The sequence below is a fragment of the Lampetra planeri genome, chromosome 41, assembly GCF_965212315.1.
Source record: "Lampetra planeri chromosome 41, kcLamPlan1.2.h2, whole genome shotgun sequence".
Classification (NCBI taxonomy): Eukaryota; Metazoa; Chordata; class Hyperoartia; order Petromyzontiformes; family Petromyzontidae; genus Lampetra; species Lampetra planeri.
This window is the reverse complement of record NC_136147.1, coordinates 1,180,228-1,194,139: the sequence shown is the minus strand read 5'-3', so window position 1 is coordinate 1,194,139 and position 13,912 is coordinate 1,180,228. Positions and strand designations below refer to the sequence as shown.

At 50.9% G+C, this 13,912-nt stretch overlaps 1 protein-coding gene across 1 annotated transcript in view; it reads right to left on the bottom strand.

The window, feature by feature from the left end:
• The window catches only part of PRDM5 (PR/SET domain 5), a 119,019-nt gene extending 106,636 nt beyond the window's left edge, over positions 1-12,383 (bottom strand). Inside the window, exons 1-3 of the mRNA XM_078613282.1 lie at positions 12,119-12,383; positions 7,320-7,403; positions 2,111-2,233 (exon numbers count right to left, since the gene is read on the bottom strand). Of these exons, the coding sequence (XP_078469408.1) occupies positions 2,111-2,233; positions 7,320-7,403; positions 12,119-12,211 (300 nt within the window). The 5' untranslated portion in view covers positions 12,212-12,383. The remainder of the gene's footprint in view (positions 1-2,110; positions 2,234-7,319; positions 7,404-12,118) is intronic.
• Between the last annotated feature and the right edge of the window lie 1,529 nt (positions 12,384-13,912).

Below are 13,912 nucleotides of genomic sequence, written 5' to 3'. Positions count from 1 at the left end.
AGAGTTCTACAACCAGCGGTACCAGCAGAGAGTTCCACAACCAGGGGTCCCAGTGGAGAGTTCCACAACCAGAGGTCCCAGCAGAGAGTTCTACAACCAGAGGTCCCAGCAGAGAGTTCCACAACCAGAGGTATCAGTGGAGAGATCTACAACCAGCAGTACCAGCAGAGAGTTCTACAACCAGGGTACCAGCAGAGAGTTCCACAACCAGAGGTCCCAGCAGAGAGTTCTACAACCAGCAGTACCAGCAGAGAGTTCTACAACCAGAGGTCCCAGCAGAGAGTTCCACAACCAGGGGTCCCAGTGGAGAGTTCCACAACCAGAGGTCCCAGCAGAGAGTTCTACAACCAGCAGTACCAGCAGAGAGTTCCACAACCAGGGTACCAGCAGAGAGTTCCACAACCAGGGTCCCAGCAGAGAGTTCCACAACCAGGGTACCAGCAGAGAGTTCCACAACCAGGGTACCAGCAGAGAGTTCCACAACCAGAGGTACCAGTGGAGAAATCTACAACCTGGGAGGCCACCACAGTAAACGCCGATCACCACAAGAACGTGACCACCATCGAGGTTCTCGTAGGAGGGCACCATCGTCAGGTATGAAACACCTTTAAAGGGACGTGACATTGCATCGGCTGCGGGATATTAGGTGGAGCTCGCCCCCGTAAAGCCTTAAATACAAGCAGCAGGGTCTCTCACGTTCCGCACATCGAGAAACAACACAGGGAACCAGTGCAACGATGCAAGAATAGGAGAGGTTAAGTGCAGTGCAGTGTCGTGTATCCGATTAACACGGTTGGCCACGTACTGTGCGAAAGACGTTCAACATACATACAAGGTATAGGCGGATATGTGAAAAGGTCGGATATCTGAACTTCGATACAATCTACTCTCACGCCGCCGTGCACAAATGCCGCAGTGAATTGGTTAAGGCGGATATGTGAGGATTGGATGGATGCGACGTTGTACTATATTTATAAATAAATTAATAAAGTATAGTACCTCTTCTTTGTCGATTACTGAAAATATTGTAGACATTCTTCGAATCAACTCAAGATTACTGAGGCTCAGTGTGTAGAATGTCAAGCTCAAGACTTGAAAATCCATAGCAATGTGAGGTGAAATGCATGCGCATATAATAAGTGTACAAGGCACATATTTGAAATACTGGAAGAAAAAACAAAATCATCCTTAGCGTCGGTGTCGAGAATGTAAGTAACAAAATAAATATATAAATATTACATACACCTCCTGTCCCTCCATATAAAATAAAATAAAAACATTAATAACTCATCCAATCAGCCATACGGCCTTCTGGAAGTACATTAATACCCCAATTTATGTGGGGGATGCGTTCCTGAAAGGCAAATATCGAAACGACGTCAATCAAAGCGATTCACAGGCGAGTAGGTGGTGGAGGCGAAGGCTGAGCGGCGACGGATAACGAGAGAGGACGCACGATGCCGTCAGCGACGTGAGTTGTGGGTTGAGGTGACGCACATCGGGCAGTGGCGTTTACAAAGTGACGCAAATCGGGGTATTGCGTAATATAATTTCAGCAACATTGGTTCAACGCGAGCAAACTGTGGACCGGCTTCGACATACATTATCCGACACTCCCAGAAGGCTGTGCAGCTGATGGGATGCGTAAAAACACACATCTGTGAAGGAGGGAAGGATGCTGCATGCTAATTAAAACTATAGACTATTGTTATTTTACCATGTTAGGTCAAATTAGCTATATAGCTCATTTTCAGAAGTGACCTGGCCACAAATGATAGCTCAACGAAGTGACTAATCACGTGGAAGTTTATAGCAGCCAAATACTCTGAAAGCAGGTTTCTGAATGTGAAGGGAAAAACAGGAGGACCCGGAGAAAACTCCACACGACCACAGGGCGAATACGCAAACTCCAAATATACAGCAGGCGTCAGAGTCGGGATCGACCACGACCTCCCGTATACTGGGCGAGGCAGTTAACATCTCGCCACTGACAAAATCTCGCGACGAGTAGGTCCTCCACGTCACGATCACTGCAATTGCGGGCACGCGTGGGATTTCCCGATGCACCGTCATGAGCGGCAGTGGGCGCGTATCGTGAGCAGCGTTGTACCTGAATGGCAGCAAGGTTCTTCTGGTCCTGTGTCGGGGCCTGATGCACGAAGCGCAGCCAGTTCGCGTGACGGGGGTTGCTGGCATCGAGCACGAACAGAGTCTCCCCATCCACACTCCTCACCTGAACCCAACCAGACACACACAGAGAACAGGGTCTACCCATCCACACTCAACACCTGAACCCAACCAGACACACACAGAGAACAGGGTCTACCCATCCACACTCATCACCTGAACCCAACCAGACACACACAGAGAACAGGGTCTACCCATCCACACTTCTCACCTGAACCCAACCAGACACACACAGAGAACAGGGTCTACCCATCCACACTCATCACCTGAACCCAACCAGACACACACAGAGAACAGGGTCTACCCATCCACACTCATCACCTGAACCCAACCAGACACACACAGAGAACAGGGTCTACCCATCCACACTCATCACCTGAACCCAACCAGACACACACAGAGAACAGGGTCTACCCATCCACACTCATCACCTGAACCCAACCAGACACACACAGAGAACAGAGTCTCCCCATCCACACTCCTCACCTGAACCCAACCAGACACACACAGAGAACAGGGTCTACCCATCCACACTCATCACCTGAACCCAACCAGACACACACAGAGAACAGGGTCTACCCATCCACACTTCTCACCTGAACCCACTCAGACGCACACAGAGAACAAGGTCTACCCATCCAGGCTCCTCACCTGAACCCACCCAGACACACACAGAGAACAGGGTCTACCCATCCACACTCTCACCTGAACCCACCCAGACACACACAGAGAACAGGGTCTACCCATCCAGGCTCTCACCTGAACCCACCCAGACGCACACAGAGAACAGGGTCTACCCATCCAGGCTCCTCACCTGAACCCACCCAGACACACACAGAGAACAGGGTCTACCCATCCAGGCTCTCACCTGAACCCAGCCAGACGCACACAGAGAACAGGGTCTACCCATCCAGGCTCTCACCTGAACCCACCCAGACACACACAGAGAACAGGGTCTACCCATCCAGGCTCTCACCTGAACCCACCCAGACACACACAGAGAACAGGGTCTACCCATCCAGGCTCCTCACCTGAACCCACCCAGACGCACACAGAGAACAGGGTCTATACATCCACGCTCTTGCCTGAACCCACCCAGACACACACAGAGAACAGGGTCTACCCATCCACGCTCTTGCCTGAACCCACCCAGACACACACAGAGAACAGGGTCTACCCATCCACGCTCTTGCCTGAACCCACCCAGACACACACAGAGAACAGGGTCTACCCATCCACGCTCTCACCTGAACCCACCCAGACACACACAGAGAACAGGGTCTACCCATCCACACTCTCACTTGAACCCACCCAGACACACACAGAGAACAGGGTCTACCCATCCACACTCATCACCTGAACCCACCCAGACACACACAGAGAACAGGGTCTACCCATCCACACTCTCACCTGAACCCACCCAGACACACACAGAGAACAGGGTCTACCCATCCACACTCATCACCTGAACCCACCCAGACACACACAGAGAACAGGGTCTATCCATCCACACTCATCACCTGAACCCACCCAGACACACACAGAACAGGGTCTTCCCATCCAGGCTTTCACCTGAACCTACCCAGACACACACACAGAACAGGGTCTACCCATCCACACTCATCACCTGAACCCACACAGACACACACAGAGAACAGAGTCTACCCATCCAGGTTCCTCACCTGAACCCACCCAGACACACACAGAGAACAGGGTCTACACATCCAGGCTCATCACCTGAACCCACCCAGACACACACAGAGAACAGGGTCTACACATCCAGGCTCCTCACCTGAACCCACCCAGACACACACAGAGAACAGAGTCTACCCATCCAGGTTCCTCACCGAACCCACCCAGACACACGCAGAGAACAGGGTCTACCCATCCACACTGATCACCTGAACCCACCCAGACACAAACAGAGAACAGGGTCTACCCATCCAGGTTCCTCACCTGAACCCACCCAGACACACACAGAGAACAGGGTCTACCCATCCACACTCATCACCTGAACCCACTCAGACACACACAGAGAACAGGGTCTACCCATCCAGGTTCCTTACCTGAACCCACCCAGACACACACAGAGAACAGGGTCTACCCATCCACGCTCCTTACTTGAACCCACCCATACACACACAGAACAGGGTCTACCCATCCAGGCTCTCACCTGAACCCACCCAAACACACACAGAGAACAGGGTCTCCCCATCCACGCTCTCACCTGAACCCACCCAGACACACACAGAGAACAGGGTCTACCTATCCACGCTCTCACCTGAACCCACCCAGACACACACAGAGAACAGGGTCTACCCATCCACACTCATCACCTGAACCCACCCAGACACACACAGAGAACAGGGTCTATCCATCCACACTCATCACCTGAACCCACCCAGACACACACAGAACAGGGTCTTCCCATCCAGGCTTTCACCTGAACCTACCCAGACACACACACAGAACAGGGTCTACCCATCCACACTCATCACCTGAACCCACACAGACACACACAGAGAACAGAGTCTACCCATCCAGGTTCCTCACCTGAACCCACCCAGACACACACAGAGAACGGTGTCTACACATCCAGGCTCATCACCTGAACCCACCCAGACACACACAGAGAACAGGGTCTACACATCCAGGCTCCTCACCTGAACCCACCCAGACACACACAGAGAACAGAGTCTACCCATCCAGGTTCCTCACCGAACCCACCCAGACACACGCAGAGAACAGGGTCTACCCATCCACACTGATCACCTGAACCCACCCAGACACAAACAGAGAACAGGGTCTACCCATCCAGGCTCTCACCTGAACCCACCCAGACACACACAGAGAACAGGGTCTACCCATCCACACTCATCACCTGAACCCACTCAGACACACACAGAGAACAGGGTCTACCCATCCAGGTTCCTTACCTGAACCCACCCAGACACACACAGAGAACAGGGTCTACCCATCCACGCTCCTTACTTGAACCCACCCATACACACACAGAACAGGGTCTACCCATCCAGGCTCTCACCTGAACCCACCCAAACACACACAGAGAACAGGGTCTCCCCATCCACGCTCTCACCTGAACCCACCCAGACACACACAGAGAACAGGGTCTACCTATCCAGGCTCTCACCTGAACCCACCCAGACACACACAGAGAACAGGGTCTACCCATCCACACCGGCAAAGCAGAACAGTTCGTATAAACTTCAAACTAAACATTTCCCCCATTTAATTACAACATATACCATACAGTCTCAAACATTTGGACGCACTTATACATGCATATATGGCGAGATTCAACCCATCAGCCTCGGCATTATCGGGAAGTTATGGAAACTAATTGCAGCCAATCAAAACAACAACGAATGGATTGCGAGTCGAGTGGTGCGATGTTATCTCTCTCTCCAGGTACGCAGGAGGTCGTGTGTTCGATCCCGACCCTGACGCCTGTATATTTTGAGTTTGCACGTTCTCCCCTTGGTCACGTGGATTTTTACTCTGGATTCTCTGGGGTTTCCCCTTCACATTTAGAAAAATGCCTTTAGATTATCTGGCTGCTATAAATTCCCACGTGATAAGCCACTTAGTTAGCTATCGTTTGTGGCCAGGTTGCGCCTGAAAAACAGCTGCATAGCTCAGTGGGCTTCACTTGGTAAAATAAAGAATAATACAAATTAGCATTTTACTGACATAATCAACACATATGATCATACGTGCTGAATATGTTCTTTCACATGACTAATGTTGGAACTGGGACACATTTGCAGATACTAAAACACGTTCTCCTACAAAGACTTTGAACGCGTATTTCAAGGATGTGAATGGTTTACATTTCGGGCCTATAGGAAGGGGAGGTCTTGTCGAGTGCTTTCCTGTAGTTGTAAGGTAATTTCCTGAAGTGCTGAAGCAGCTGCTGTGATATTTGTAGAAGCCCTTAGAGTGGCCATCTACTGTGGCCACCTCCTACATCCTTCCATGTGTTCTGAAACCACTGAGAACAATATCCCTTGCTGGCTAGGCAACAACAAGAACAGCAAAAAATTAAAGTTGGCCGTCCATGTTTGTAGCACGTATGTATGTGGCTGTGTTGATGTTGGGAGTGCGAGCTTGCATTATTGCATGAGCCACAGAGACAGCTGCTGACAATGTGGGGCTTGCTGTGGGCATGGTGACAAGAAGAAACCCCACGGGCATTGACAACAGTCACGGAACAGAATCTGACGAGCGGGCAAAAAACATCCCGGAGATGGGCATGCTTGGAATTACAGTGAGAGACACAAAAAAAGGATTAAAAGCACATATGCAGTTAAAAAAGCCAACATATTGACTGTTAACAAAAGTACTTAGTGGATTTGGGCAGGAGACAGCATTGGAAGGGATGTGAGCAGGTGGTCGAGGCTGACGATGGAATGACAATAAAACGGAGGGAACGCGCTCAGAAATATGTTCACGGTGGAGACGAAGCAATGATGTGAGCTATGGTGAGGCAGACAGACGGGCAACGCTGCGTTGTGAGACCGTGAGAGATGAGGACGGGAAAAGCTCGTCGGGGGGGAGGCCTTCATCCAGCAGTGAATAGATGTAGACTGATGATGTATGCATGTATGTTGAACTTGTGATTCTTAAATATGGTATTGTTAGTTTTAATGTCGGGTTAGTTTTAATGTTACGTTTGCCTGAGTGAAATGTGTGGCGAAGTTTTGCCCAATCCTGGCCCAGATGGCTCAAAAACGAAACCAATGTTATTTAAATGTATGTTGAACTTCTTTCGCACCGCACGTAGCCAATCGTGCTAATCAGAAAGTGCGGGAGGACGAAAAACTAAACACAAAAAGCAGTTAGAAAGAGATGAATTTTCAATCTAGATGATTTAAAAGTGCATAGCTCAATTGGCTATCTAATATTGAAAGATTGAGCGTTCCAGACGGCCGCAGAAGCGCATCTGAAAGCACCCAGTGCGGTGTTTGTTCGACGGTTCGCCAAAATAACGCGAAGTTCGGGTGACCGGACTTCGCGTGATGGTTTCAAGCTCCGTGACGAGATCAGCAAGCACAGTCGACCACCACTCTAGGATCTTCTCCATGATGATGATGACGACGATCTGGTCTCACCTCCCACATGAGCCGAGGGTCCTTGCTGTCATCCATCTCGTTCGGCAGCCGCTTCTCGCCGGCAAACGGACCAAATTTCTCCCCCTTTGCAACGAAAATTCACACGAAACAAAAACAACAGGTTACAGAGGCGTTCAGGCATCGTAACTGAATGCACTCGAATGCCGCACACGATACAGTCGTCAAGTCCGTGCTGCGTCTAGACGTGTGACTTGCGTATTAAGGTCACAAGCGGCGCAAGGTTTAGTTTGTTGTCCATACCCCGCACCTCTGAATAGAGCACGGTTGGCTACGTACGGTGCGGAAGAAGTTCAACAAACGTGTATGGAAAGCACGTGGAATTGCGTGATTTTATTTTGAAGAAAAATAAGTTAAAACGCGCGGCACTTTTGTCATTCTACTGCTGAATGAAGCCCCCTCCCCCACCACGCCTTGATGGCCATGGGTGCTGTCCAACCATACTTCACCACGCTGGCGAGTGATGTTTGGTGCGGAGAATGCCCTAAGACCAGTGTCAGTATTATTTGCTAAAGATATTGGGCATGGCCAGGTATAATTCTCACGTCGCAGTCTGTTATTTTTCATAAAATGTTACTTGTAGTTTTAGAGTATTTGTACTTTGATTTAGAACCTTACGTGGAATGACCTGCGAAAGTTCTTACGTGAGTTGAGATCTTTTTTTTATTCCATTAAGAAAAGGCAATAATGGTTATCACCAGGGGAAAAAAAGACTTCGCAGGACCCCAGAAAATAAATGTGGAATTTCCACCACTGGCTCATGACTTGCAACGAAGAGCAATGCTCTAAGTCGTTTGCACAGACAAACATTATTGCCGAAAGGATGGACTTATCCACTAATATCACATTCTGAAAACAGTCCAACGCTCACTATTTCCTTCATTGCTATGCGTACGTTCGTTTTATTTGTATTTTAATTTTGTCATCACGGTGATGACCCACGTCACTCTTGTGAACGAGACTCATCCTGGTCTCTTGCGAGTTCTCACCTGCTTAAACAACATCGACTTAACTTGACAAGCTTCACAGTTTATAGCAGCCAAACATAATAACGCGCGTGTTTTTACTGGTAGGGGCATACAAAAAAGAGACGTTGTCTTAGCCACTGCGAGTCCTCTGGTCGATCGTGTCTAACTTTGTGTAACACTCGACACGAGTTCCGGAGTTCAACAGAACAGAAACTGGAAGTGCCACGCAGCCAACAATCCCACGCCAATTGGCAGAACAAAGACCACAGGGAGGGAGTAGAGCGGACAGATTCGATCTCACGCTTCTCCTCGTCACCGCTGGACATCGGCGTCAAATTTCTCATTAAAAGTCACAGCGATGCTTTTGTCAGTGAATGTTTCACTTTCCCGACGTGCGGACGTCAACACGGCGCCGCGTAAACAGAACGCACGTGGCTCGTCCAAAGCAAACAGTGGCCACATTTGCAAAGAGCACAAGTGTATGCGGCGAGGTTTGTTCAAGAGTGAGTGTCTCCTCGCTCACAACTCCACTTGACTCGAGGCCATTGTGCAGGCCAGCGATTGCTTGCTGCACCCCACTGCTCGAGAGATACTCTCTCTAGTCTAGGGGGTACTTGGCCTCTTATAATAAGAAGAATGCAATTTGTAACGAGCACAATATTTCCCCAACACCAATGACTCTGTGTCGCTGAGTTACGGAGCCCAGCTCGGTGTCAATCAAAGCCAGGCGAAAGGAGGTTGAGGACTTTGAGAAAGATGTTGAGGCCTCAGAGGTCAGTGCAGATCGAACGCTGCTGCTGCTGCTGCGAATGTGCAGCGATGATGATGATAGCCGCACTCCAGACCGAGGGGACGGCTACGGAGAAACGAAGTCCAGCAGTGACGACCCTGGTCCTTGGTGAAGAGGGGAGGATGGAGGTTGTGAGTCTCGCTACGGGGAGTTCAGTGCGGGGTTGGTGGGAGCCGACAGAGAGTTTCACCGGGAGATTTGGGCTCTGGCTTCAGGTCACGTGCTTACTCGGGTCTACATGTGAGAAATTAAATCATATCGCTAATCCCTTTACTGTAACAACAATAACCCTCTCACTCCTAACGCTCACCCTTCCTCTGAAAGACTTTCTCTAACCCAATACCAAACTAGGCGGAACCCCGATACAAGCCCTGAAACGTACCATTTACACTGAGTAGTGAGCACGAAACACTTCACATAACTCTGATGTGGGCATTTCACGGCGGCATGGTCGATTCATAATTTCGCCCTGGTTTCACGGGTCACCACAATGGACTTGCACTCCAGAGATCGCCAATTTTATCTCCCTCGGCAGCCGCTGAAACAGTGGACCGGTGTGGATGAGTCGGGTACATCGCCTCTGAAGGAAGCTCACGAGAGCCCTCTGACATCCATTGGCAGTGACATGAACAGGCACTTGCAGGGGCTGCGCTGATGTGTCCTTCGGCTGGCGAATGGTTAGACCATCCGTTAAATCGCTCGCAAAGTATCTGAAGCGAAGCAGCTTTTGAGGCTGGATAGTACCGATATGACAGGGTTGTTATAGGATGCTGCGAGACTACGCTCGGGGAAGCAGAGGGCAGGAGCTGTAACAGCCACCGTTGTACGGTGCGTCTATGTTCCCACGTCTTTGCTCACTGCCCTTCAACCCGCACTGACAAAGCGTGTGGTCGGTCCCCCTGCGGTGACGAAGTTTAATAAGTTTAATAAGTCCTTAATAATAATTATTGTCATCATCATCAACACGCTTCGCCAGCGTGATGAAGTATGGTCAAATAGCCACCGCGATGGCCTTGCGTGGGGGAGAGCCACACTAGTCCAGCAGTGGATTGGCAATAATAGGGCCGTGCACATGTAACACACCTTTTGAAAACGACATTTTTGACAAACTGATTTGCGCGTGTGTGTTTAGTCTGTTGTCCATCCCCCCGCACCTCCGATTAGCAAGGTCCCCCCGTGTAGCCTTAACAGACTGCTGGGGCAAGTGCTGTTAGCGAGCACCTATGAAGGCCGGCACGGCACACGAGGGGGTGGGTGACCAGCACCACGCCCGGCCTTTTTGGTTCCCACCCGTGGCGATATTAACAGACCGCAAAGGTACTCATTTGAGGCTGAGTCGACCTAGGCGAGGTCCAGATAATCGTCACCGGCGTTGACCGCGAGCGGGAATCGAACTCGGGTCGCCGGGTTCGTAGCGCGGCGCGCTGACCGCTGCACCACCGCTCCCATACGACATACCACACACACACAGACACGCGTGTTACATGCGACACGCGTGTAACACGCGACACGCGTGTTTGGACTCGAGTGTGGTTGGTTGGGAGAGGCGAGAGACTGCCGTGACTCGCCCTCACTGTACCAAGCAGCGCCCCGTTTGCCGACGTGGCTGGCGCATTCCGCGCATACTTTCACTCTCGACTCTCACTCTCTCGACTCTCTCACTCTCAACTCTCACTCAACTCTCACTCTCAACTCTCACTCACTCGACTCTCTCACTCTCAACTCTCACTCACTCGACTCTCTCACTCTCAACTCTCACTCAACTCTCACTCTCAACTCTCACTCTCGACTCTCACTCACTCGACTCTCTCACTCTCAACTCTCACTCAACTCTCACTCTCAACTCTCACTCACTCGACTCTCTCACTCTCAACTCTCACTCTCGACTCTCAACTCTCTCTCACTCTCAACTCTCACTCACTCTCAACTCTCACTCAACTCTCACTCTCAACTCTCACTCTCGACTCTCAACTCTCTCTCACTCTCAACTCTCATTCACTCTCAACTCTCACTCACTCTCATTCACTCACTCGACTCTCACTCAACTCTCACTCACTCTCATTCACTCACTCGACTCTCACTCAACTCTCACTCACTTGACTCTCACTCTCAACTCTCACTCAACTCTCACTCTCAACTCACTCTCACTCTCAACTCTCACTCGACTCTCACTCCCAGCACAACCACCAAACGAGCAGCCACCCGTCGACATGATCAGAGCTGTTGGTTGTGCTATTGGTTGTGCTGTTGGTTGTGCTACTGGTTGTGCTGTTGGTTGTGCTATTGGTTGTGCTGTTGGTTGTGCTGTTGGTTGCAGCAGTGTCGCAATGAACACACGCGACCGGCATTTGAACGAGCATCTGTCCTGTATGAATGTGGGCATCATGAACCATGAAGTATCATCATCATCATCACAGCTATGATGATCATCATCCGTTACTCTCCCACACCCTTTCACTCTTCTTAAACGTCATCACCACCAACAACCCCACAGCGGCAATAGCGAATCCGGACGGTTGTCAGTGCAACAGTGAACACGACGAGTTCCTGCGTCGGGACATCACTGGCATCATCGTGAAACTTGCATCGTCGTCGTCATCATCAGACACTCTCACCGTGGCCTCACTCGCACTGCATCACCACGATCATCACCAAGACAACAACAACAACAACTATTATAGTGTAACAGTCAATCCGAGTGCCGACATTCAAACATCACTGCCACCATCATCATAACCACCGCCGTCATCATCACCTAATTCACACTGCCTCACCAAAGCCATCACCAACTCATCAAGCCAAAGGGATTCCCTGCACAAATGAGCGGAGAGGCGGTGCCGATCTCCCGTTTACAGTCAACATTCCTATGGCGGGGGTGAGTCCATCCATGAATACGAACCGTCCGCTCAAAACCCGCAGCAAACCAATAAACGACTTGTCGTGGACATCTGTCTGTCGTGACTACTACCACATTCATCATCATCACCATCACCACCATCATCACCGTCATCTCCATCATGTACCTTGGTGACCCGGCGAGCCGTGTACAAGCCTATGCCTTGCTGCACGTGTGACGGCTTGAGCGAGAATCGCTCAGGAACGTACATCCCCAACATTCTCCTGCCAGCAGCAGCAGCAGCGACTCCCACTAACAGCAACCACCAGCGGCTAACCGCTCACAACCACAGCAACAACCACCACGGCAACGAAGAACTCGAGCAGCAGCGGCAAGTTCGTCGCAAGTTTAGGCGAGAGGCCGTCTCCATCCCCCGCAGGCTCTCCCGATCATCATCATCCTCAGTACCGCGTTCCTGAGCTCACGCAATACGCACGGAGGAATCGCGGCTCTGCCATTGGGCGCAGAGAGTTTGGCCGGTGTACGCCCACTGCTGCTCGCAGGAGTTAAGAGGAAGCGGGGATCTTGGGAGACGCTGCCACGTTAACGTAGCGGGGTCTCCCACATGGGCATGTCTGAGAAAAGCGTTGTTAGCCACGAACCCCTGCACGCGCGCGCGCTTCCAGATGATGCGCTTTCTGCGGCCGTCTGGAACGCTCTTCGGCCACTGAGCTCTCAGGAGTCAGCCGAAGCGGGGATCTTGGGAGACGCTGCCACGTTACGTTGCCCCCCCCCTCCCCCCCATGGGTGCGATGCGTCTAAGCAAAGCGTTGTTAGAGATGAACCCCAGCGCGCGCTTTCAGATGCGCTTCCTGCGGCCGTCTGGAACGCTCTTTGCACAGAGAGCTCTTAGGGGTTAAGAGGACGCGGAGATCCTGCGAGACGCTTCGCTGCCACGATAACGTGGGTCCCCGGGTGCGATGCGCTTGCAGATGCACTTTTAAATCATCATCTAGATTGAAAACTGATTTCTTGAAAACTTGCTTTTTGTGTGTGTTTTTGTTGTCGCCCGCACCTCCGATTAGCACGGTTGGCAACGTACGGCGCGAAAGAAGTTCAGCAGTACGTACATACAACTCGCCACCACCACCACCACTAGCCCCTCAACCTCTCCCTTGCCCCGGCTGACTCCAGGGGTTTTACATTTAGCTCTATATGGCCGATGTGTTGTTATTCTGCAGCAGGTGATTGTTGACTCCATCCGTTATCATCGCTCCTATCTCATAACAGGGTTGTTATAGGATGCTGCGGTGGATGGGATGGGGACAAGCAGAGGAGCAGGGCAACGTCAATTGTTGTACTGTATACGTCTATGGCTCCCACGTCTATGCTCTCTCTGTCTTCAACAAGCGTCGTGGTCTTTTGTTTCGTGCGTATGGCGAAGAGTCGACAACTTGCTTCGCCAGCGTTGTGTGGCCAGAAAAGCACAGCGATGGATTGCGTGGGGCATGGCCTTATCCAGTGGTGGCTTGACTAATAGGGGCAAAACAAAGATCCCCCCCTCCCGCCGTGTAGCCTTTAGGGGCCGTCCATAAATGACGTCACGCGATTTTGGACGATTTTTGACCCCCCCCTCGTCACACGGCGTCACAAAAAGTCAGACCCCCCTCAAATATGACGTCACAAAGCTCCGCCCCCCCCCAAAACCATATTTCCATTTTGAAAATTAAACATGCTTCAAATCGCTTTGCAATATTGTCATCGTAGTGCGTATTTAATGTGGCGCTGCACTCTGATGTTGTAGGAGAAACCATTTATTAAAACGTCTATTTAATTAAGTAGAACGTGTTGTCTATATTTATTTATAGTTGCGCATTTTGATGTGACCTCACATTTCTCAACCCCCCCCCTCGTCACACATCGTCACACCCCCCCCCCCCCCAGGTGCGTGACGTCATTTATGGACGGTCCCTTAACAGAC